The 27079-nt window shown below is 42.2% G+C and overlaps 1 protein-coding gene across 4 annotated transcripts in view; it reads right to left on the bottom strand.

The window, feature by feature from the left end:
- The window catches only part of BRSK2 (BR serine/threonine kinase 2), a 325351-nt gene that overhangs the window by 96385 nt on the left and 201887 nt on the right, over nt 1–27079 (bottom strand). For all 4 annotated transcript variants that reach the window (XM_010565996.1, XM_010566000.1, XM_010565997.1 and 1 more), the window contains exons 3-4: nt 14341–14426; nt 90–230 (exon numbers count right to left, since the gene is read on the bottom strand). In XM_010565996.1, the coding sequence (XP_010564298.1) occupies nt 90–230; nt 14341–14426 (227 nt within the window). The remainder of the gene's footprint in view (nt 1–89; nt 231–14340; nt 14427–27079) is intronic.

The raw sequence follows: 27079 nt of genomic DNA, 5'->3' as shown, positions 1-27079 counted from the left end.
AATAGTAACTAATGGTATCAAGAAATAAGATCCCTTTATTCTGTGCTTTTATATAACAGGTAACTCCTGTTGGAAATGGCTGTACTCACCATATTGAATGACTATGGCAGAAGTCTAAAGCAGAGATGATTTGTCGGAAGAACTTCCTGGCTTCTTTTGGTGTCAATCTTCCCTTTTTTACGAGATAGTCGAAGAGCTCCCCACCTGACACATGTTCTAGCACCAAATACCTAGAAAATAACAAAGCCAGGAATTTATAAGCACATTATCACACCAACCCCCTCACACTCACACAGTTACATACAAATACGTCTACAGACGGTCAAGGAGAACACTTCTGGAAAGAACAGTGGCAGAGAATCAGAATTTTAAAATCAGGAGTGATCAATATTTTTAACAGGGGCTCTGCAAACTTCAGACATGCCACTGTTGGATTCAGCGTTCAATATAATAGTGAGAGATAATCCAGAAGCCAAAAACGACTCAAAAGACCCGGAGGGGAACAAGAGAATAATCAGGTATAAGCTTTCACAGCAGCTCTTAAAGCTACGGTGGAGTAAGACTGCGTCCTAGGAAGCCTCAGATCCCTTAACCAAGGTGACAGTTCCTTTATAAAACAGCTGTGGCAAAGCTGCACTCACATACTGTCCTGTCTTGGACACTTGAGAACTAGACAGATGTCAACAAACTAGAGGGAACTAAAAAAAAAGAAAGGTGAATAGTTTAAATTATGGAAAAAGATGAAGAGAATTACATGTGCACAACCTACGTACGGGCTTCAGCTTTTGCTGCTGAACAGCAGTGATTTGCTGGAGTAGCTGCCCTCCCTTGCAACTCAAACATGAAAAATGGGACACTGAGTGAATAAATGCAGCACAACAGGGACCTAGGAGCAAGAGAGGAAACCCCAGACCTCACATAGCACTCCTGGCAGTCATAGAGAGAAGAGTGAAATCTCCTGGAAGGAAAGGACTTGCCACGGATAGACCGCCTTGTTGTTGTAAGTAGGGGTAATGAAAGGCAGCCAAGCAGAGGAAAACTTAGTATAAATCTCTGGAAATGTTGCCTAATAGTGGGAATGAAATAGTTTCCCCAGGGAAGTGGCAGGAACACCATCAACTGAACCATTTAAAAATAAACCAGATTTAATATGGACTAAGCAATAGACTTCTATTGGCAAGAGGATTACTTGAAACCTCTGTGGACTTTTTCCACCTCCATTGTGATTTTGTGCTCTACTGTCTCCTTACTTGTTTGCCCAGCATATACTATTCTAATACAGAATGAAGAAATTATGCAGTGAGATTATTTATTCAGAATCTGAAATGACAAGTATAAACACAAATTATTATTATTCTTACTGAAAAATCACTTTTGTTCTTTGACTCTGTTAGCTGGTTTACAGAAACCTGTACCCCTCTCCTACTGCCTAACTCCTTTGAAGTGAGTTTCAGCGTTGCATGGCAAGGCACGTGATCTGAAAGTGGTTTCTGTAAAGCAACAATGCAAGGGTGAACAGTGCATTCAAACCAGTGGCAGTTTGTTTGAGAGACATTACCAAAGAACTTGCAAACAAGAATTAAGTATTGTTCCAAATTTTGAGTGTACTTCTGTCCCTTCCTCCCAACAACACAGCAAACCAGGCTGAACTGTGTGTGCAATACGATCCCTCTCTCTCCATGCTTTGGTTTACAGCAAGCTAGTTTTATTACCAGTATTAATCCAACTCTTCAAATTTGAGTGGACACTGAAAATAATTAATCCAGCATACTGTCTTTTCTGTACCTCAAGCAGCATAATCTCAGAGGAAATTTCTAAATATGAAATGGAAAAAGGAGAAGATTATTATAAATCTGGGGGCTTAATTATTCCTGTTTTCAGTGTTTCCAAAAAGATGGAACAATAGAAGGACTAAAAGTTGTTCTGAGGAAAGTAAAATTGGCTTAATGATAATGGCATTAGCCTTGAAGTTGCAGAAGTGGGACCTGAGCTCCTGGTCCATCATCAGCTCCCGTGTGACTTCCATGTGTCAGCTCCCAGCCAGCAAAAGGAGAAAGCATTTTCCTGCCTCACAGAAATGCAGCAGAGAATGTAGTAAGAGACAGACATTGATATTGTCTTGCCAGCTAAGTAAGTAGTACAAAAGCACAAAAAAGAGGACAACAAAATGAAATCACAAACTTTAGGGAATTAAAATGGCATTTTCTGCAATTTTTATCAAAATAGAAACAGTTACAAGAAATATGGTAATATTGACCTTTTTCCATTAAAGTAAGTAAAAAAAAGAGAAAAATCTTCATGTGAAAATCACATTTGGAATATGTGGGTTATATTCTCTCCAAGATGAGATGACTAGTTACCAGACTGTCTACTGAGTACACTTCAGTAATTTGGAGATCATCGTTTATCTGCATTACATTTTTTGAGCAAGACATTCAACCGCTCAGAAGACAGTTGATATGCAGTAGCCATGGGCAATGGGGTGTCCACATTTTCAAGTCCCAATCCTTGTTTTCCAAGCCTTGGCTAACAGACACTCTGGTAAGAGGGTTTGCTATATAATTCATTCTCCCTCTCATACTAGAGACAGATCTGGCTAACTATCCCATATGGCAAAGCCAAGCATGGCACAGAATCAATCCTAAAATTCTCCTTGACAGCTCCCTCTCACTGTGCCCAGAAGAAGCTGGATACAGCAGTGCATCTTGCCCCCAAAATTCAAACTGCTAGCTGCTTTCTTTTTCTGGGAGGTATTTTATGAAGATGATTGCAGTTACAGGCATACAGAACACCCTCCACACCGGTTTCAAATGCACAGTTTTGGAAAATTACAGACCCAGCATTTCTGTCACCCACAGCAGGAACTGCAAAGCAATTTATTTTCATCAACTTCATCTTATTAAAAACACTCAACAAAAATGCACTGACACGTTGTATGAAAAATAATACAAATTGAAAGACAGGGAGCATTTACAAGGTTATTCATTTTTGCTTGCCACATAGAAGCACTAGATATAATAATGGAAATGAACAGGGGAGAACATTTGAAAAAGATTTGTGCCTATGACAAGTCAAGGGACACAGAGAAGCACAGCGACGATGTATTCTGATCTGACAAAGCCCCCAGTGTGACAGGAGTGAGAAGGACGACAAACACATTTCCCCATGGTCAAGTGCAAGAAATAAATGCTGCAGGGATCATTCCACAAGTACTAGGTGGTTATGTTGCAGCTAGGATTTCTGAGTTCGGATTTGCAGCTGGTCACCCGCCAACCCTATTCCCTCCAGTATGATGCGGGTTTTTTTTAGGATAGCCCCCAACTAGGAGATTTTTGATTAAACAAGGGCATAATTCAGCACCTGCCTCCATCTCTGTGCAAGCCAATGTTTTGCTTGCACATTACATGGCACAGTAGCAGTACATGCTATTTCCAAACAGGCCAACAAGAGGGGTTTAGACATTTCCAAATGTTGTACTGGTTCTAACTATCTCTGTAGAGTTTACACAATCCTTACTAAATACTGTGTATCTGTGTCCATCCATCTATCTGTGTATGTGTGAGTGTGTCTGAGTGACTCCATAAAAGAAGAGAATACACACTCTGAAAAGACAAACAGAAAAAAGCGAAGGAAAGAGCAAGCACTATTTCAGAGTCTGGAAAATAAGGCATACAGACACTACACCTTTCCTGAATCTGTGGCATGGAACAGAATCCAGATCTCCTGAGTCCACATCAGCACCTAAAATCCTTTACTTTAGCAAAGTGCTATAGGATTGGAAGTATGCCAATGCCAACTCTTGGAGGATCTAGGAGAAGGTAAATAACACATAGCCTGTAGGGGAGAAAAAACACTAAGAAGTATTTGCCTGAGTTTCCCCTTCCCTTTTATCTCTTCCAGATATGACAGGTTCTCATCTCACTACAGTACTACTTTTCCCATTTATTCTAAGCAAGTGAGCGAATTATAAAAATCCCAGGACAGTAACCAGAACTAGTCTCCTGTTACATCTGGAGATGAAAGTACCTTACTGGTGAATGAAGCTTTTTTTTTAAATCCTGTCTGCGTAAGATTGACAGTATCAGTCTTCCCCCTGTAAAAATGTAGGTAACCCCGCTCTGTAAATAGCCATTGCAAGGAGGTTCAAGGAAAGACCCAGCCTCTGGCTGGCAGCATGCACACTACCTGCTGTGATAATACAGAGAAGAGCTATTTTAGGACAAAAGACTCTGTAAGAGCACTTAGCTCTCACATCTTGGATGCTCTTGACACACACCACCTCTTCTAATCCTTGCATTTCACATGAGAGAAGCATTACAAGTATTAACCTCCTGTTCTTTACTGATAAGGAACTGTGAAGCAAAGTGACTTGCCCAGGGTTATAGTCACCCAGTATCAGAGCTGGGATTAGGACCTGTGGTCCCTTGTGCTTTCTATTGAATGCTGTCCCCACCACCAATTCCCCTTCTGCTTGCCAGGACACTGGAAAAGCAAGAAAAAAACAGGCTTCTGCAACTCAATATGAAGCCAAATGTACAAGTGTTAAAAATAAATTCTCGATTACTTGTTTTCTTCACTAGATATATTCTTTAAGAGGCTGCAAAAATTTTCACGGGCCACAGCTTGCTTGTATAAAGACACCAAGGTCCACATCTTGCATATCTCATGTCCCTGCTACAAGCCAAGACTTGAAACTAAAAATCTCTGGTTAAGTTTCAGAGCCTGAAGGAGGCAAGACTTTGGTCTTTAAAAACAAAGAAGCCAACCGTGTAATACAAGAATAATTTCGCTTATTGGAGAGAAGCAGAGATTGCATGCAGCAGCATTCTATCTATTCCCTTTGCCATTTTTCCATCTGCATCCCATCATCACCACCTCCCCAATAAAAGCTATTAAGTTCCTAACCTCGAATAACCAACTACATATCATATCAGAGAGGTGCATGCAGCTTATAAAAGCTTAGAATAATCCTAGGCTCTTTTCTTCCTTTCTTTTTGGTTCATTTTATTCACTCTTTCAGGAACCAAAACAGTAAAGAAGTAATAATGAAAACTAAACAATATAGCAAAGGAGGGGTGATTTCTGCATGTGAAAGAGATGGAGTAGCCAAGATGAATGTGGACAAATGTGGTCTTAAACTACTCCCTAACATGGTTTAGTGGGCATGGATGATGGTTGGACTCGATGATCTTGAAGGTCTTTTCCAACCTAAATGATTCTATGATTCCATTCTATGATTCTATTTTGTGCCCCTCAGATTCTGGCTATACCAGGAACCAGCACAGGCTCCAGAAGTCTCTAACTCACAGGAGCCTTCCCATGGCTGACTGTGGCTTGTTCTGTAGCACTACTCTTCTCCTCATTACCCCAACTTGTCTGTATTCTGCGGATCACCAGGTGTGACAGCCCACCAGTTTCACATCATTCCTGCATCCTTCAAGTCATTTTAGTCTTTCCTAAATCCTGCATGTCAGTAGGACTCCTAGAAACACAGAGGATGGTCCATTTTTCCCCGGGAATGATCAATAAATATCCGATGATCAACAACAATTTTGTCTATAACCACCATATTTTTTCGTTGTATCCAACTATGCTAACTACCTGACAGGGCTGTGAGGATTCATGATGTCACTACCAGAAGTTAAAAAAAAGAAAAAAAAAGCTGTGACTTCTGCCCCAAAACACACAAAAAAATTTGTAAAATTTAGACACTCAGATAAAAAATCAGAACAGTTTTCTTCCTTTTCTTCTGAATAAACTAAGATGCTGGTTTTCATCTCTAACGTCTTTAGCTCTCCTATCATCAGCTCAAACACAACAAGACTAAAACAGAACTCTTAGCCTTGCCACCTCATTCCACTTCTTCCTTTCTCTGCCCCTAGGGATAACGCTGCTTGTTTGATCACAATTCAGGCTTGTACTGCAGGTGTTACCTTGTGACTCAGGCTTTCTTCAGGTTCCTACAACTTGGTTGTACTGGTATCTTTTAGATGTTTTCTTTATTACACCTCTAAGATAATGGTTCTCCTATCCACCCACATGGCTAAAATTTTATGTCTAATTTTAGCTAAGTATCTTGCATCTAAATTAATTCATTATCATCTCTTTCACTTTGATAAATACATTCTTGCCCCACTGCTGGCAATTCCAAATAGATACCCGATCATCACTGCAATACCATTTTCTTAGCTTTCCACTTTGACCACTCCTTCCATGCCTGCATTGTCTCCTTTTTTATGGTATATCTAACATGAACCAGCTGCCTTCACTTCTAGATACCTTGTAGCCCCTTCTGTAACCAATCTAGAATCTCTTCTTTGGCCTTTGAGGTTGACTTCTGTCTCTGACCAGCCTCCAAAGCCAGGTTCCACCATCCACTTGTTAAATATCGAGGCAAATGATTCTGTGCTCCCACAACTCCCCCCCCGCCAACACCTGGAAGAGCCATCATTGTTAATGACAGAGCTACATCATCATTTTTCTTCCGCTCCTTCCTGAAGACTGTTCTTTGCTGTGATGCTTGACAATAGCTTGGACTTGCCCATCACAGGGTTTCCAACAGTTGCTCTGTGTTTTGGATTGTAAGCTGACTAGGGCATAGGCTCAGTTTTTGTCCCATTCTTGGCCAGTGCCAGCACAGCAAGGTCTCCTCCATGACCAGATTGCCTTTCTGCTACAATACTATGAAGACATCACTTAAAACAGCAACAAAGACACTTCTGGTGATTTCTCCTTTCCATCTGGTGGACTATGCTACAACTTATTAAAGTGTGCCTTTGCCCAAGCCTTAGGGAGCTTTGAGGAATAACTCACAGAGCTCTCACTGAGGCAAGGCAGCTACATGCTACCTCCAAAGCAGGACTGTAACAAAAGAAACAGGCTGGTTCTGAGCAATGCCTGGAAAAATGCTGTTAAAGAAAAACTAACTGGCACAGAGAACACAAGGACCATGCAATACCAGATATTTATGGCAAAATAAAAAAAAACCAAAACCAAACAAACACACCAGTTATGATCTGTAAAGAACAAAAGCTGGTTTTAAGCCATTAGCAAGAATGGTGTGAAATACTAGAATTCTTGCCAGATGGGATTGCCCACAGTGGCCCATCACTATACATCCCAGTGTGGGTATGCAGCTCCTGTTTTCTCAGCCTTATAGATGAAGACAATTTACGAGACATTCACAGCTACATGAATTAGGTCCTCCGGGGCAATACAAATGTATTTATTATTATAAAAGCATTAAATGGATAGAGATCTTTAGATGAAAGCTCATACTGAAACACAAAGCATTTCAAGTAAGTATTAAAAATGAAAAAAAATAACAGTAACAAGAAATACTCTCTGGTGCCCTAGGAATGGCGGTCAATTCACGCAGCTTCTTGTTTTGGTCAGGCAACAGAAAATTTGTCCATTCCGGGCACGCAATTAGCTGTCTGTTAGGGAACCAGTTAATAATCCATTTTTTATTAAATGGTACGATATTTACACACACAATGCACAACCTCGCTTAAACCTGAACAAGTAGGTTGGTCTCCGACATGAGCCTGAATAGGTACCACTGGGTACCATCACACACCACTGGGTGATGTTCTAGGACTTTTACTATGCCAGAAGTTAGACTGGATATTCACGTGGCACTGGCTAGCTTTTAAGATGCGCAACTTCAGGTGTGCACTCCAGCAAGATGCAAAACCCAGATGCTGTTATATAGAAAGAGATACACACAAAGACAAGAAAAATCAGGAGAGTTCCTGCTTGCTTCCTCTATGCTCAAGAGTTTACTGTTGTGATGCCTGTGGGTAAGACATTTCATGAAATGACCAGACCTGCTGAGAAGCTCAACTACTCTGTTTTATCACTTAATAGTTGATTATTATATAAAAATCATAAGCATAATCCTAAAACTGGGGAACATGGCATGGATCAAGACACTTTGGAGTTGATGCAGATGTCTAAGCAATTACTGAGGCCAGGGACACAAGTCAGGTAGGAATCTCCTTTATAAAGACAGGTATGTCTTCAGTTCTTTTCTGTCCCTATGTTTATTAGTGCCCACATCGGTAAAAAACTCATGAAGTTTGATCACAGAATCAAAGACAAATGGAAATGGCTGCACCACAAATGGCATGTGCTAGGCACTGCCACCGATCTTGATGATCTCTGAACCATCTCACCGTAACCCACAATCCTCAGCAGATTATTCATGGGAAACTAACTACTCCTTTTGACCAATTCAGTTAAGAGCTAGAAAACTCATTACATTTCAAAGCTCTGGTGAATCAGCAAGGGATCTGTCTGGAATGGCAGTCTGCCAAAGACAAGCCTCTAGAAGAAAAAAGTCCTGGCGATTCTTCTTCCATGCTACCACCCTACTTGCAAAACGTCCTTCTATAAATATATATGAACGGATGTATGTCTAGCAGGGAAGAGGTTAAAAGCTGCCCAGCCCAGATTGACATGTTGTAGTTCTTTGACGTTTTTTTCACTGCCCTGTTTTCTATTGATTAAATAATCTCTATCAGATATTAAGCCCCTTGTTATTGGTGCAGCCTATAAATTATTCAGAAGTTATATAAATTCTTATGGCGGGCATGAATTTTTAAACCCTAATTTGGCACCAGGCCAGGAACTCTTTTTTTTGTATTTTTTCCTCGCTTGCAAGAAAATGTGCATGTGTTAGATTTTTTTTTTCCAAAAGACAATTTTAACTTTAGTCTGCTTGTTTGAATGGAGATTGTATTTGATTGCTCATTACGTTTGGACATGAACAGGTTGGGGCTTTTGGGGAAAAGAGAGGTAGTAGGAGATTATGCTGTTGCACTCTGTACCTTCGATTTATTGGGGGTGAAAGATGTTTTGAGCAGTGCCTTCACGGTGTGTAGTCATGTATGCCAAGGCACTGCAGCAGCCATCCCATTTGGGCACATGATATGGAATGGATCCAGCCAGAGGGATCCTCAGCACAGGATGGGCAGAGCTGAGACAACACCCATCAGCTCACTGCTGCAATTCTGCTAGTGACCATATACTTTGGGGTTTTTTTTTCAGAGCTAAGTGGCCTTTCCTTTAACAGCTAGGGCCCAGACACACACAATCTTGCCTACTGAAGCCTGAAAGAGAAATTAGGCACGTAAATGTACTGTGGCTTTGGAATTACATCTCCCCTTGACATTTGCTCACGTCATAGAATTGCTCCACTATGGGCCTGTTTTCTCCCAAGCCCAGCATCATGGCCTGGATGGTATGCAAGTGCACATGTTAGGGAGTGAGCAGAAGATACAGTCAGGCTTTTGGGTAGAGCTTATTAAGGCCATGTTGCATACAGTGTAGTATTAACCATCACCACCACCTCTGCGCAAGCCCTGCTTTGCGCCAGGCTGGCATCCCTCCTGCAAGCAGTGACACCTATCCTCAGTGCAGCACTCCCTCCCCTTCCCCTGGCCACTATCCAGCTCCTCGTCTCCAGGCCCACCCTTGACTCAAAACCTCACATGTGCTGGATCCACACCTACAGCTGACTGGCTTTCCTTTGGCTACATGCACTTGTAATTCATGACAGTACTAAAACAAGTCAACAGCAGAAGAAAAGGGGTCAAAGTACCTAGTTATATTTCTCCTAATTCTAATCAAGGCAAGGCTCAGGTAGAACATAATTTTGTCTTCCAATCCTGTTCTATTTTCTTTTCCCATATCCACAGCATCTGACACCCCACAACCAGACTACCAAGAAGGATACCTACCACAAAATTAATTTTCAGCGCTGAGCCCTTGGAGCTGCTCCAACTTTCTGAACTCTCCTTCTGCCTTTAGACAAGTTTCCCTACAGATGGATTGAATGTCAAAGTCCTCGGCTACCAATAACAGAAGAACACTCAGAACCCTTTTTTCTCTTTCTTGCATCCTCTGGCACCTCACAATTAGTTTTCAACAAAAACCCCCAAGAATTACAGGAAAACCCTGCAGGAGAGGACTGGCAGCATGAATGCCTCTGCAGACACCACCAGAGTTGTAAGTCTTTGACTTCTGCTGTCAGCTGATTTGTATAAGCCAGAAACGTGAGTTGTACGCGGGTAGGAGGACATTTTAGTTTTGTTATCTGGCTCATTGGGAAGCAATGTGTATTATGTACATTGCAATAAGGCTTGGACACTTGCCCAGTGATAGCACTGTACTGCTGAATGATGAGAAAGGGACTTGTGCTTGGAAAAAGACCTGATGAATGCATGGCACATTTCAGAGAATGATATTCTGATGTCCATTCCTTCTCTCAAAACAGATTCTTGTTTAAAATGCTGATCAAGTTGGACAACATAGAGATTTAAAATAAATGCTCCCACAAAATTTGAGAATTTGAAATCTTAACTGTGAAGATTTGAAAATCAATCAATATAAATCTACACATATATACACAAATATCTGTATGCACCTATAAATAGAAATTTACAGATATATATACAGGCATTGATGGAAAGGGAATCAAGAAATACTAGTATAAACATCTGAAAGAAAAGGGCATGGAGTGGTCCTAGGATGTCTTTATTCTATGTCGTTTCCACTCCCCGCCAAACCCCTGACAATTTAAACTAAATAGCTAAACAAATGAGATCAAATGGATAATGCCACCCCTGTTGGGAGTTCTGCAGCAAAACTGTATCAGTCAGCTTTATCCCCTCTGGAAAGAGAAGGTCTCTCTCCTGTGGACTATACGATGGCACTTAGGTTGCCATGCTAACAGCTCCTCCAACAGTGGGACGACTGCTTTTCTAAGATCAAAAGGAATGCTGAATTTACTGCATGAAATGCAGTAAATGTACATATCAGACATTTAAAAATAAAGCATAAGATTGCTTCCTAGAAAAAATCTGAGCTAACCACTTCACTCATGAAGGACTGGGCTTTGCATGTTTCCTCTTATTTAATCCTCAACAAGACTGCTAATGAGAACCTCCTGCTCATGCACAGTGGTAGTGCTGCTAACAGTGTATGAACTCTGCCTTCCTCTCCAGTTGCTACACTAATCCTATCTAGGGCCAGTTCAGGAAAGACCTCTTCTATACATAGCAGAGAGAAAAGAGGACCATCACCAAGGTTCACACAGTTTATTTGCAATGCAGAAGCTGTATCACCAAAGGAGTGTTTCCCCTCTGATAGGCATTACAGAACACACCAAAACTGTTACCAGCTTTGTTATCGCCTTGCTCATTCCCTTAGGTTATTTACATTTCCCTAAAATTCCTGACTGTTTGAACATGGTTAGTCAAAACGACTGGTGCACACACAAATTTTGGTAGCTCATTGATCATTCCCTATTATGAACCAGCAATATAAGTTCTTAAACAACCCTGGGCTTACCCCATACCAGGCTATTTTAACTCATTCTTGATCTTTAAAATGGGAGGATGATCCCCCCTTCCTGGCTGTTTTGTCTATTAGCATTATATGATGGCAGAGAGGGAAGCATAGATTGTCTGTAGCTATTTCTAAATTATCTATTACTGTGGACTCCCAATCTTGCTTGAGGGCCATGAGTGTGATCATACAACAAATGCGAAATAATTCAACTGTCAGTAATACCGCTAGTTTAGCTAACATAATGTATATCTGAGGTGGTATATCAGCCCACATGCAGAGCGCCACGGTGCAGCTGCATTTCCCCTATGCACCTACAACTGTAGTCCACAGTCTTACTAAATAAGACAACTCACAATGCTGGAAAAAGACCTGGAAATCTTAGAGTTCATAGCTATCTCCATCTCTCCAACCATCTTGGTAAAAAAACTACCAAAACAAACAGAAAATGACTGCTAGGCTAACACACATACGCTAACAGATTTTTATTATTATTTTTTAAAACTCATTTTCAGTGTTAAATAAACTGTGGAAAAGGGATTTGATTCATGGTCACGTTAGAAATCTACTCAACCAAAGCTCTTTGTCACAAATTAAATCATAAACCAAAAGTCAAACATGATTTGTGAAATTAACATTTATCGAGGAAATACTCCCCAGTGCTGCATCGTGATTAGTCTTCGGCTTCTGAAATATCACCCATAATTCATGAGCTCCTCTGAAACCATGCCACTGCCGTTACTGCTGAGATGGCATGCATGATGGAAAGGTGCTGCCACAACCAGAGCGTAATCTCTTTTTTGATGCTGGTGAAAACTAGAGGTCACTGTGTCTTAGTATTTGGGAAAGTACATGTATACACTCTCCTCAGCCCCAACACACTTGTAACGCTTCACTCCTCCACAGGCACTCTCTTCCACCTCTTAGATTTATCCAAGGCCACGTCTGTTTCTAATTTTGAACACGGAGGGTTGGCAAAAGCTCTGCATTGTACCCTTTCTTTAAAATAGTGACTAATAAAAAAAGAAACGTAATTAACAGTCATTGGCTCTCACAGAGTCAGTGTCTTTCAGCAGAGGGATTCAGTACCTTTGCGGGGAGATGCAGACCTCTCAATCTTACAGGCAGAGGAGCTACAGCACAAAGAAGACTTAGTGATTGTTAAAGGCTAAACGGTCACTGGCAAAGCACGCTTTGGAGCCCAACATTTTTTAGAAGTCAGGATATCCAGATACAGCTTAAAGATATGGGATGCTTCCCTTTTCAAGGTGATTTTCAGTAGGAAGATATTTTTCTGCCAAGGAATGCAGTAATTTTTTTGAAATCTTGATGTAAGACCATCCCCACTGCTCTGAGCACTATGCGTTTTCCACATGGAGCAAAACAGCCCCCAAGTTTTTTGGGGTAAAGAAGAAGAGCTCAGCTTCACAGGCATTCAGAGCAAGAAGAAAGCTTCAGCACCTCTATAACCCATCCCCTCACTCCAAGTGATGATCATGGCCTTTCTTCTTCATGTATTCATATGTTGTCTCTGCTGCTCAATATACTACACCTACCTGAACACATCAGTTGTATGATGTGTTTATGCAAGTGCGTATGTGTTTATGCATGTAAAAATAAGATTACACAACATACAAATAAACAAGGATCGCAAAGAAGAATATTCCCTCTCTCTTAACCAAAAGAAAGCCTGGGGCCTCATCCTACCCGCGCTTTAAACCAAAATACAGAGGAATGTACTCTTACTCTTTTCAGGATTAAAGGAGAACTTACTGGCTGTAAACCCTCATTTTCCTTTGCTACCCTTCTGCTGCATGCAGACCAGGCTGTGTTAGATCTGGGCCTCTGTCCTCAGCTGGGGCAAACTGGACTTAATGGAGCTGTGACCATTTATGCCACTGAGAATAGAGCACTCGGCATGCAGCTCAGAGAACAGCTGAGCCAGCCCCCACCCAGTGCCTGCATGAGCTCACTCTGGCAACCACATTTCACTGCGGATGGCAGGCTCTACCCCAAAGGAGGATGGGGAATCCAAAAGAAATTATTGCCTGCTCTACTAAGCTAACCCTTAGGCACAAAGGCCTCACTTCTCGGAATAGGAATTCATTGCTCCAGTAATGAGACTGGCTGAATTGTCCATGAGGAGTTGTTACCTCCACTCAACACACTTTCTTTGGGTAAGCAGTCATTCCCTTCTTGTGTTGTGACATTAAGGAGTGGTCACCAATGGATGGTGGTTTTTAAAAACAGTTTTAATTTTTTTTTAACCACTCTCTTCTACTTGCAATAACCTCTTAAACAGCTGAAAATAACACTGAGTTCCCTACTGGATTGCCCTTTACCATTTGGAGAACATTGATTTTTTTTCCTGTTGTGCCAAGATTAATGTGGCCTGTTTGTTTGACAACAGATTCAACATATCTAGTGCCCTGTCAAGCTAAAATGACTCTGTGGACAACATCCCTGTCTGCACTGGCAATGATCTGGGAAAAAAAAAAAAAAAAGTTTTGCTACTTTACTCTTACTGCAGAACCAATATATTTTGGCAGCCCTTAAAACCAAAAAGTTATTGATGGGGCAAATTTAAAATATTGTTAGTAAGAGTTGAGGGTTTCAATGAAAACTATTAGGCAAGGGAGGTTTTCCAAATTATCCACTGTAACGGCCTGTTACAGTTTTGATTCAAAATGGTTCCAGATCTTAAAGGTTCAAACCTTTCTCCCTTCTTGCTGTTTGATAGAAAACGTTAGTTTGTCCTCTCTCCTCCATTTTAAGTAGGAAAAGAAGCAGCATATAAGTACAGAGAAGAAAACGAGAAAAGCCAAAGAAATAGGGAATGTTCCTCCCTCATCCAAGTACCAAATATCACACAGACACCAGCTGAAGGTGAAAACACACCCTGCTCCATTCTTTCAGAAATATTACCAAGTTCCAAAACCCTCATCTCCCTCCCTTCCCCTTTCTCTGGCAAAAGCCAGTAATACCTACAAATATTTTTTATTTTCGTAAACATCATGCAGCTTTAAAACGTGGGGATGTTCTATCAACTTCAGGATGGCTATTTCCCGCTCCACCTGGAAGAAACAAAAAGAAATAGAGAAAATTATAAGCTTGGTCTTAGAATACATTAGATATCATCACACATATTCTTCCCATTTATCCATTTTCCACTCCTCTTTATATGCAGAGGATACAGCAACTTATAACAATGTATCTTATTTAGCACTCACATAATTTAAGAAAAATTAAATTCATTCAGCCTCAGCACTCCCTGCCCTGCAGAACAGAAAACCAGCAAAATTTCAAGGTTGAAAAAAAAGTCCCGAATCTACCAAAGGGAATTAGATGTAGGAGATATATGAGCATTCAAGGCTGTGCCTGCCTCACAATCCAAAGTCACATATTCTCAAAGTACAGAAACTCTAAGATGTCACTTAGGGCTCTCCTGACCTCCCACAGACACAGGTGTGGCCATGCTGCACTACATATTGCACACTTAATATTAGAAAATCCCCATCCTGAAGAACTTGCAGTGTATGCAGGGGAGACAAAGAGCAGAAGACAGACAGCAATGTGATTTTATAGCTGCAGAACTGAGACACAGAAAAGGAAAGAAATATAAGAAGTGACCTAAGAAGTACAAGGCACAACAAGAAATTAAACTCGATTACTGGAGACATAGTGTTCAGAGCCTCAAGCTTAAGACTGTGCTTTCTCTCAATTCCCAATCTGTCCGAGCATGGGTACTTCTAAGACCATCTTCAACACGGAGTTAACAAGTTGTGACTAAGTCCGTGTAATTACTGCAAGCCGTGTTCTCACCCAAAATTCCTATCATGACTGTTGTGGTGCTTTTAACTTGAATTTACTAAGGGTATTCATTAGAGATGCAGTCAGTGCAATTCCTCAGCTGCTAGCAAAATTGCTCTGTGCTGCTTGAAGCCACACTGTAACCACTCTGATTTGACCTAGGCTAACCCAAAGGGAGTTAATGTAGCACTGTGGAGACTGTAGATAACGGAAATAAACTCTGCAACAAGACACAGTCTAAGCATTGCACAGTTGGGCAAGACAAATTTCCAGGAATCCACAAAGGCAGGAAAAGGACCTAAAGAGCAAACAAGGACAACTAGGTAGGGTTTTTTCCAGTCCTTCAAATAACTGATTGTCCTGGAGCTGCTATGCTAACAAAACATGAACAGACTACAAAACCATCCCTTAACATCTCCCCTGCATGGATCAGACAAGTAATTAGGAACTTGCCCCAGTACACCTTTAGGTCTTGATGTCCTTTAATTTCCTGAGATATCATCCTCTGCTAAGCCTGAACACAGACAACTTTCCCTGAATGCTAGTAAGATACTCAATAGGAAATTAGAAAACAGTAGTTTTCCAGCACTCTGCAGAGGAAGAGGATTTCCCAGAACATTGGTATCGCCCCAGATCTCTCTTCCTCTACACCGCCACACAAAACCAGCAAAAGCAACTCTCGCACAACATCACCCTTGGCCTTCCTCACATATCAGGATGGAAGAAAGGGTGTTTGTACATGTGTCAATCTTAGTCTTTCAAAGACACGTATTCCTCTCTGCAGAGTTAAAAGTCATCTGAGATCCACTTCCACACTTGGGATATCTGGAAATAGCTCCTTCAGAGAAGTGGGGAATGCATGTAAACATGTATGTACGCAGTTCAGCACTGCCAGAACTGCTATGAATTCAGCGATACACAGTACTTGATGGTGACAGCTCTGTAGGCGTAACTTACTCATGGCCAGCACTTAGATGAAAGGCGCTTATACAAATAGGAAATGAAAGTTGGGTAGATTTCAACTGTACAGCTATTCCACCAAAAAACCAGGGGGAGAGCTAGTTTATTCCATTTTCGTCTCCTCTTCAAAAAGACCTGTTACTCTTTTCTCTTACAAAATATGCACTGATATTTGCAGAGGGCTTGTTCAGCCCTATAATTTATAAAGTTGGATTTGCTTCAAGAATGAGGAAAAACAAAACAGAAGAAGCACGCACTCCCGTAACACTCTTCCAATAATAAGCACTGAGGTTCACCATCAGCACCATGTACCGCATCTGCTCAGAAACTGGAACTCCAACAAAGTTCCCTTTGGATGGGGGAGACCAGGTATAACATGGGCAATGTGACCATTGCACTAGCTATGGCACGGATCATCCAACCCCGTTCTCCCTCCGAGGGGATATCCTGCCTGTGAAAGATGAAATTCCCTGCAGATGCGCTGTCTAACTGCATCGACGATTCACTTCTGAAAAACCTCCTAGTAGGTGTGGTGGCAACGTACATTCAGACCAAATGAGTGATGGATGGCAGCATCCATTCAGGGTCCTGCTTGGTTACTGTCCTAAAGCATGAGAAGAGGCAGTTACTTATGACTACTGCTTGGAGGAGGGCATTCAGTTACAGCACCGCATGGCCTATGCTCTATAAGAGAAAACCAGACCAGAAAGCAAGTACCTCCTTACTACCTACAGATTTACCCTAGGAATCAATTAAATAGAAATGAACCTGAGTTACTTTACTTTCATAATTTTAAGTGTGTGAGTGTGGAAGGTTCTGTGCATATTTTTAACTTCCCAGGAACTAAATCCTGAGAGGAAATACAGTTTCGGAGGTCTTGATTTCAACCCCAGGTATGCAGAAAGCATCTGACTTGATGTGCCTGGCAGCATTTTACTTCAGTACAGCAGTGTGTTGCACCACTCCAGCGCAAGCAAGTAGTCAGCTTTCCACAGTCTGCTACCACTTCTAGCTGTAAACCAAGGACAAAACTAATCTACTCATCTCAGTATGACTTTGTATAATCCTTCAGTGAAAAGGGGCTTTATGAAGCAGAAGTGTCATTACTGTACTTCTCATAGTCCAGGCCTTGGCCCTGTGTAGAGGAATGAGATTCTAATGGCTGTATGACTTCAAGAACTAGAGATTCCCAGCTCTCTAAACAGCAATCTGATAAAAATGATCCTCAAAAATCTTACAGCAGTGTTCTGCCTCTTTTCCCTTTCAAAGAAAAACAACAGTTCACAAGAACATGCAATGGACCACCTGCTCAAAATTACTACTGCAGTCATTACTGATGGGTGACTCTCCCGGATCCTATTCATTTTTTATACCCCACAGAGAAGCCAGTAATTAATATGGGTTGGACACAAACTGTAGAACTCAATAGTGATTTTACTGATGCATGGCTCAGGAGGACCTAGCAGCCACCGTGTCAATAGCAAAGGAGAGGTATCTGAATTCACTGGCAAAATAAAAGAGGCCTGAAATAGCATGCAGCTTTGCCTTCTTCCCCAGAGCTTTGCCAGCCCTCGGCATGCCTTTTTTGCGCATCCCTGTGCTTGCAAGCCACAGAGTGCTGTCCAGCTCAGAGCTGGCAAGGACAGGGGAATGGAGAAACCCTGCAGGGGTGTTTGCTTTAATGCAGATGCAATTGTCAGAAAGCAGGCCAAGCTCAGAATAGCCTGTCTAGGGAGGCTCAGAGTCTGTGATAAACAGGAAACATGGAGAAACATTTGCATAATAGTTAAAAGAGAAAGGAAAAAAGTGAAGCTTTCTCTGTCACACGAACACCAGGTCACATCACAGGGTCACAACTACAGCCTGGGTTGCCTCATACCCCGGCAGGTTACTGACTGTGCAGCACTCCAGAGCCTTGGAGCTAGGGGAAAGAGCCCTGAAAGGCAGTGCAGGGCAAATGGAGACACACTGCTAACTTGTAACCTTGCAGGTGTCAATTAGAGATTTTAAAAATCTATGCAGGAGGCTGATTTGACAGGATGCTCCAGCAATTCAGATAATGACAAAGTGCAACACAGGGGCAACAGGACCCTTAGAGGAATAAGGCAAAATTCTGGTTCCCTCTCCTCCCTCTCTACTTCACCCTCCTTCTCCCCCAGAGGAAATCACATCTCTCTGCTTTAAGCCCATCTTGTCACCACAGTTTTCACTGGTGACAAGTGCTCTGCTGTCTGGCTTTCTGATTCACAGACACACAGGGTGCTAATTCACCTAGAAGGCAAGGAGGGCTGCTTGAGGGAGCCTCACAGTTTGTCTCAGTGATGAAGAAAGTCTCCTTTTCTCTTGTATTCATTTGCTCAATAACAATTGGGTCACCCATCACCCATGTGGTGCTGTGAGAACGTGAAAAATGAAGTGGACAGTCATCTCGTATTACCAGGCTGTATTTTATCTACCAAATCTGTTGAAGCACTACACAATGGTCATTAATAGCAGTGTTTCTCAAAGAACACCTACATGTAAAAAGCTGGGGGACAGAAGATGACACTTCTCATGGGATGCTTTGAAGCTCACCAGCAGCACACCACAAAGCTCTCTCTTTCTCCATTGACATCAGTGGCTCCCATATTGCTCAAAACACTGGCTTGAGAAGGAATTCTGGAGCTGCACAAGTGGCAAGGCGCAATAAAGCCCTCCAGGCTGCAAACATGTTGTGCTGTTTTTCCTACTCAGAGCAAAATGGTGGAGGGGGATGGGGGTGGTGGATTTTCATGTGAAAATGAAGCTCTCTAATGTTGACCCTGCTTTGAAGTAATTAAATACTTTTCAGAACTCATGGCTGTCCCTCAGTTACTAGAAACTCAACCAGGACATGAACTTTCTCTGACTGCAGAATTATTTAGACTTGGGATGAACTTCAAAGGATACAGAGGTTTGTATGCTCATTTAACTCCTGGGGCTAGAACTCAGGTTAGAAACCTTGTACCAAAGTACCTACTTTCTCCAGTATCTGACCTGCTGTGCAGTAATTTGCATTTCCATGATGAGAGCCAGAAAGCAGAAAGTAAATCACTGTGTTACTTCACTGAGTTGAAGTGGCAAAACCAAAGGTATCAGATAGGAAGAAACTAATCTCAAGTTCTCTGGAAGTCTGTGTTCCTGACATAACAAAAATATCGCAGGAATAGACCCAGAGATTTTATTAATTTGGTACTTTTGCTTCCATGTTATGTGGGACTGAAATTTAAAAATGGTGAAAAATGACTGGCTTTGGTGAAGACCGTCTAGGTCACCTGTTCACTCTTTCCCATAATCACAGAATAAATAGGCTACTCTTGAAATGAGAAGAGAACAGCATTAAAGCAGAAATGGCTTTATATGACAAGTAACTGTAGGCCCAGTATGTCCTGTAGGGTTGTCACTGCTGTGGGGATATCATTCTTCCAAACAAACTCAAGCCATTACCAAATCTTAGCAGTACCACGTTATATCAGTTGCATCCTTAATTTCAATGGAAGCATAAATAGAGTAGAAGTGGAAGAAAATCAGGTTTTAAATGATTAAACATTAAAGTATCTTCCTCTGCTGCTCTGAATTTAGTTGATTCTTCACTTAAAGTGGTCTTTCATTACATTTATCCAAAACTTCTTCAGCAGGCCATTATGGAAGCAAATGGAGAACCACAGAATTTGTCCATCTACGGAGAGTATTTCCTGCTGCTACTGTAGCCATTAGCTTCACATTTCTGAATATACTGAGCCAGATTCAAAATGTACTGAAGTCAACAAAAGACATCAATTGACTTAAGTGGGCTTTGAATCAGACCTTCTAATGATCATTAAGTGGCATCTGGAAGAAAATCTTCTATTACACAATTTTGACTAATTAAATGCTTTAACATGAATTCAGGTTTTCTGCTAAGTACTAGTAATTACAAGAAGATTCTATAAAAAGTGAATAAATGAGGGGGGAAACTAGACCTAGATCTCCACAGAATCAGGCAGCTAGACAATGCTGTACTAAATACTTACAACAAACAGACAAAATTACTGGAAAGCTGGGCAATTCCTCATTTTATTGAAAGCTCTATTATGGGCTCATTCCACCACAATTTTTGTTTGTATGTGTGCTTCTCAAAGCTATTTCCCCATAAATGAAAATGAAACTACGTGTGTGTGAGAAGCGAGATGCACATTTGATGTTAAAATTTGCATGTGCAAACTTCTGTATCATGAAGCTTTAGTAGGGCAATTTATTTTCCACAAACTACTATTATAACAGAATGTCGGTTTCTACTTGTCTTTATTGAAACAAGTATTTTTCCATAGTCCCTTTGAAACTGCAATTCTAAAGCTCCACCAAATTTCAAAATTTGGCATGAAGTCTGGTCCTGGTTTCAGCTGGGATAGAGTTAATTGTCTTCCTAGTAGCTGGTACTGTGCTATGTTTTGAGTTAGTAGGTGAAGAATGTTGATAACACTGATGTTTTCAGTTGTTGCTAAGTACTCTTTAGTCTAAAGTCAAGGATTTTTCAGCTTCTCAAGCCCAGCCAGAAAGCTGGAGGGGCACAAGAAGTTGGCACAGGACACAGCCAGGACAGCTGACCCAAACTGGCCAACGGGGTATTCCATACCATGTGATGTCCCATCTAGTATATAAACTGGGGGGAGTGGGGGCGGGGGATCGCCGCTCAGGGACTCACTGGGTGTCGATCGGCAGGTGGTGAGCAATTGCCCTGCGCATCATTTGTACATTCCAATCCTTTTATTATTACTGCTGTCATTTTATTAGTGTTATTATCATTATTAGTTTCTTCTTTTCTGTTCTATTAAACCATTCTTATCTCAACCCATGAGTTTTACTTCTTTTACCAATTTTCTACCCCATTCCACTGGGTGGGGGGAGAGTGAGTGAGCAGCTGCGTCGTGCTTAGTTGCTGGCTGAGGTTAAACCACAACAGGTATGAAGTCAGCTGAAGGGATACTGTGAGAATTTTCTCGGATATCCTTTCTGCTGGTGCCAAAGCACCTCCACAACAGAAAAGGATTTCTGGCCTGGCCTGGCATATTGATTCCAAGGTCTTGAAGTGACGGGGTTTAGATCCTACAGGTTATCTAACCATGGAAAATCCTACCCAGGAACTTCATGGTTTAACTTGTTAGTTAACACCTGCAGTGTTCCACAACACTGCCATTGGCTACCGAGTAAATATGACATGTAGACTTATCTGCAGCGTATGCTTCTTTAAGAAGCATCAGCGCTTCATGCAAGAGACACTGATGGGAGCTGACAAGGAGTGGATTTATTCATTCAGCACTTGAGATTATCTGCTGCCCGGTGGTACACAGCTAACGAGTGACTGACATGCAAGTCTCTGCCAGCAGTCAGCAGAATTGGCCCCTTACACCAGAAGGCAAATAGTTTCCCTGTGCCTCCTGTCACCTTTGGTGAGTGCCACATCCTGGCTGCCATCGCCAAGTAGTGCAGGACACAGGACACAAACCAACAGCCACTCTGCAGGAGAAATAACCTGATCTTTGACTTCCCTTTCTTTTTCCCCTCCTTATCCTGTTTTTTAATATTAATGCGCACTGTGCTTTCTTTGACCCAAAGCAGAATGTTTGCACAGCTGTTTTTGTTTGCTGGGGGAAAAAAACTAACTCACATGCAGCCAGCTCAGTGTTTATGAGAAACCCGCCGCTCCCAATCAGCAGCCACAGCCAAGCCTGTGTGAACACCAGTATCTACTGCTCCAAAGCAGCACGCTCAGTCCCTCTCATGTGAGCAGCCCTCCCTGCCATGCCAGACCTGCAGTGCTCACCCCAAACTTAGAAATTTAAGTCTAGCCCCCCCAAGCAATGCTGTAGGCAGTACTCACCTGCAGCTTTTGCCCCCTGAAGGACCAACAAACTTATGCCTGGCTCATTTCAGGGATGTCTACGTTAAAGAATGCAAGAGCAAGAAGCCAACAGGCCCTGTGCAGGAGTGCAGGAAAGAAGTGCAATTCATAACTCATTTTCCACCAGTAGAAGTTACTTCTGCTGAAGGTAGAAGAACATTTAATGCCTTGTGGGTGGCTACGGTCAGCTACAGAAAAACAGTCAGTACACAAAGAGGAGAAACAAGCTGCAAAATTGAGGGGTATGGAGAGTTCAAGTAATACAAGTGCAGAGCTCCTTGTATTATTTGAGACATCATAGATTTAATATGGGCAGTACCAAACACAACATTGGAATGTCTGAGCCAAAGAGTGGGTGGAGGAAGCAGGAGATGCTGAATCCCATTAAGGGAATATGGGCAAGCACAACAGAGGTGGTATAGCACAGCACAGCATAACGTTCTGCCAAAAATGTAGTGTAGAGCTTCTGAGAGCATTGGTTGAGGATACGATAAAGCAGAGGGGTTCCCAAGAGCATCCAGGAAAGGGACTGAGACAGTGAAGTGATGCTGACAGTACCATGGACTGGATCCTTAAGGGAGTCCACCATCAGTAGGAAGACAAATTTAAAAACAGAGTTTTGGAAAAGCTTCAAAGGATAAACTCTCCACCATTTCCTATGTGTCTTGGCTAGCCTCTTTCCCCCTCTTCCTCTTTTTCTCCATTAGTCACACTGGCCTCGTTTAGCTCTTTGGCATTGTCTTACACAAATGTCCTTTATGCTTTCCCCAAACTCTTCCAGAAGCAATCAACAGGATTGCTGCTGTTTCCTTCTCTACATCTTTCCTTAATGGCCATCTCTGGTTCCCTAAGAAATAAGGCAGGTAACAAATGCTCCAGGAGAGGGCAGAAGAGCTGGAGCTTTGCAGAGGCTGGAGGCAAAATGCCAGACTCCATCCCTGCCTTGCCCTGCTCCACAACAAGCCTAATGACATCAATAATTTCAAAGAGTGGAAAACAGATAATATGATTTTTGTTATTCTACTATATTCTCCTGTCCTTCACTTTTGGGTGCACTTTCACTCTTTAGATGGATATTTGTATGTACTTGTGTATTAGGATCTTGTTTCAGCTGAGTTAATAAACTCAGTGAGATACAAACAGTTGATACCTAGAAGGGATTCTCCATCCCAATAGTCCCTCACAGCTGGCAGTGACGGAAGCAGAGGCTGAAACAACCCACAACTCTCTCCTTTGTTTCTATTTTCTAAATATGCTGCTGAAGTACAATTGCACCTCCCAGAGGGACATGGTCCCAGACAAACAGCAGCATGGAACTCATCCAGGAACTGTGAAAAGGCCAAGGGCAACACAGACTCACAAAGTTCATGTTTGCGCTTCGCTTTGCAATAAAGAGGGAGCCTTGAGGGGAGGCCTGGCAGCTGCAGGCAGAGGAGTCAACAGTTGACTTTCTGCCAAACTGTGGAGCCAGTGACTGCATACTCAGGGAGGCTGAGCAACCCTTCAGACCAACTCTTCTACCACAGCAGGTTGGCAACAGTTTCTATTGCACTGCAGCATGAACAGCAGCTCCTGCCTGACGTGCACCAGCTCTGCACTAGCACTTCTATGTCCATCCCATCTTAGGGACACTGATCCCAAGAACTACTTATTCTTATTTGTGATGTTGAAATCAGTCTCCTTTGTCCATAAAATAAGCTGTGTCTGATGAGTGCACTTGTCCAGTGTCTCTCTATAATGACATGACCATAACTGGTGTATCTCTATGACATGAACCAGCACTCCAGTTCCAAACATCTCTGCCCACGCTTCTGTATGTAGGATTATAACTTTTTAATGCAGACCCACCTCAACCACAAGCATGTCTTTTCATATCTTGCAAGATAGAACTGATCAGCATGGGAAATCAGCAGTGACTTCTCAATATCTTCATCTCTGGGCTACCTGTCTGGATCTAGCCAACAGCAGATGGGCTCAAAGCCTGTTACTCTCAGCTCTTTGGTGACTCACATGGCAAAATTAGCTTTATGGACTCAGCCTCAGTCCCAGGTCAGGAGTAAACTACTGGTGGACAGTTAAACAGCTATTGTAAAATTGTCCCCTCCGTTCAACTACTGCACCTCAGTGCTGAGAAATGACACAAGCTTTCAAGATGATGCTAGCCCTGACACAACAGCTTTGTCCGTGGTGCCTGTCACTTCTTCCTTCAGCATCAGGGATACAGCAAAGGTAGCAACACTGGCTGGGAGCTTTCCATTGGGTTTTAATCTGCAAAAGGATGGCTAATAAAGCAGGAATTGGAGTACAAAGGAAGAGGCAGAAAGAAAGACAAGAGGAAGAAATAAAATTGCATATTTTCCCTCAGTCTTGAGGCTGCCTGTGCTCACTCCCTCAGGTTCAGCCTGCAACAGAAGATGTTACAGCAAGACTTGTAATCCCTTCAGTGAAGACACCATCTTCCTCTGTTTTGTACAAGCAACAGAAGCAGCAGAAAATTAGTCGATTGCTGCCATCAGCATCCAGGATCTCTCACAGCTGGGAGTTAAGAGATCAAAGACAGCAACGAAGGAACATTTTGTTTCTCAGTTCCTTTATCTCTGCTCTTCCCATATCCTTCCCATCACACACCAGTCCCTTATTGCTGGAGGTGCTGATGACATCTTGCAGCCTATCAACATCAATATCAGGATCAAAAAACCTCTTAGCAAGGGAGGTTTACAAACAACATTGTAAAGATAGGCTCTCTAGCACCTCAGAACAGGTGATGAGGACAAGCCAAGTCATTCCTTCTCCACATTGTCCAAACCTCCTTGGGAAGGGAGGGCTGAGACGTCTCTGGCCACGTCCTTACAGAAGGGTCCAGCATATTCTCTGGAGCTGAATACAATTGTTTTCCACACTTTCATTATATTTTCCAATACATTATTCAGTCTGGTTGGACTTTCAGAAGTACTTAGCATTGGCCTATCTCAAAGTTCATGGGACTCTTACTACTAAATGAGACCAGAGTCAGCCAGCAATGAACGGCAAATTCCATCTTTTAGTTCTAAGTCCCTAGAGGTGGGTCTTGTAATATGAGGCCTGCCTTGCTATTTATGAATCTACACCTCGAACATTACTTCCCAGATCCTGCAGTATTTCTGAGCCTTTCTGAGTCCTAATGGTGAATTCTTCAGCTTCACCATACTAAACCATAGCCAAAAGCATTCCCTATCCTAAAACAGATAATCTTTTCCACAGAGTGACAATCACTTCAGCAGTATAGAAGATTTCTCCTTTGAATTACCTGTGTCACTCCGAAGCAACCTCTATGTTTATGGCAAGTAGTATGCTGCAGTGCAGATGCACCCACCAACACAGCATTATTGCGTGGAGACCAGGACAAGCAAAGAAATTAAGGCGTCTTAAACTTGAGGAAGGTGGTATTTTTATTATTTCTGAAGGTGGTGTTGTGGGTCATGCATCTTCAGAATAGTCATCTTTAAGTGCCATTGCTTCCTTGAGTCTCTTCCCATTCCTTTGTATCTGCCCTATACAACACATCTAATACAGAGTTCAAAGCTATTTGGCTTCTGATGAAGAGCAAAGACAGGATGCAACACTTTGTTATGTCAGACGATAATGCATCGCTAGAGAAAGTGCCAATGACTCCAAAATTACAGAGAGGAAGCAACAGGAAAGTTCTAACAATAAGAAAATTAGCTTAATTCTCTGAAAAGAATGGACTTGGCTGGACATGCTTACTCTAGGTATTCCTGCAAGTGGCAGAGCAAGCATTCCAAAAACAGAAGAAAAGTTGAAAATTGGGTGTCACTTAAATCATACCACCTTGGGCCTGTACACTTTGGGATGCTTTGGCACATATACAGGCATCCTCTTTTCACAATCTAATTCAAAATCCCTTGCACTTCCCAAATACTTATGATAACACTTACATGTGCAGATTTAAAAATGCTTGCAAACAATTTGCCAAGAAGATGGCAGGCTAAATTTGAAACCAGCAATATTTGAAATGGACAGCTGGGCTAGATCTACCCCCCTCCCTCCCCAACTTTTCAGCATTTTGTGCCAGAGATCACATTCATCAATCAGCTGAACCTTGTTCCCAGATGATCGGAACATGCAAAAAACAACCTGTGAATTGGGGAGTTTTCTGAGACTCAGCAATATGGTCACAACAGAGTTTTGGAATTAAAAGGCAAGGGATGCTGTTCATGTCATCCTCTCTCTACAGAAAAGAAAATCAATTACATCTCTTTATAGGAGACATAATTAGCTCCCTTCTTTCCAATGGAGAAAGCCTTTCCTTCCATGAAAAGCTTATACTGCCTCCCACACAAACACGGGACAGACAAAAACCCCACTAAAATCTTGCTGAGGCAGGTGCCATGCGGAGGAAATCCAGCAATAATCTCAGATAGGAGGGAACAGCGCCTGTGCTGCGAGGCTCACATGTTGAATCCTGACTTAGGCAAATGTATTTGGGAGGAGAGTACCGCAGAGATGCTGTCCTTGCACCATACAGAACTCAGTGAGTTTGGATGTAAAACCTAGGATATTTAGGGGAGGGTGATCATTACATTAACATATATATGATGGCAGGTATTAGAGTGCATCCTGCTGCTGTATAATATGGATTTGTGTGTGGGTCAGAAGTTTCATTTGCGTACTGCCTCCCACCCTTAAGCTCATTCCTGCACCAAAACAGCAATACTCCCTATTCACAGTCCGTCCTCTGAGTAGGAAATGCGCACTCCAGGTAAAGGATTTGCCTTCTGTGCTTTGTTGCTATACACCATGGGACAGCAGGGCAGCACTTTCTTTCAGTTGCTCTCTGCTGGACATGTTTTGCCAGGTCCCAGGAGCTGAGGTGAACTAAAGACTTCTGCAAAGCATCCTTGCAGGGTACTCAGGTAAGCTCTATGGAAGTTTGCCCAAGCCCATCCCACATTTTGTTTGCCAGAGGAACACAGTAACATTGGCAAGTCCCTTTTGTTTCTGAGAGTCCTAAATTATTGCTGCATGCCATTCAGTGAGAAAGGCTAGGACAGCAGCTAA

This window comes from Haliaeetus leucocephalus, unplaced genomic scaffold (assembly GCF_000737465.1).
Source record: "Haliaeetus leucocephalus isolate CR32 unplaced genomic scaffold, Haliaeetus_leucocephalus-4.0 Scaffold200, whole genome shotgun sequence".
Taxonomy (NCBI): domain Eukaryota; kingdom Metazoa; phylum Chordata; class Aves; order Accipitriformes; family Accipitridae; genus Haliaeetus; species Haliaeetus leucocephalus.
This window is presented reverse-complemented; position numbering and strand designations above follow the sequence as displayed.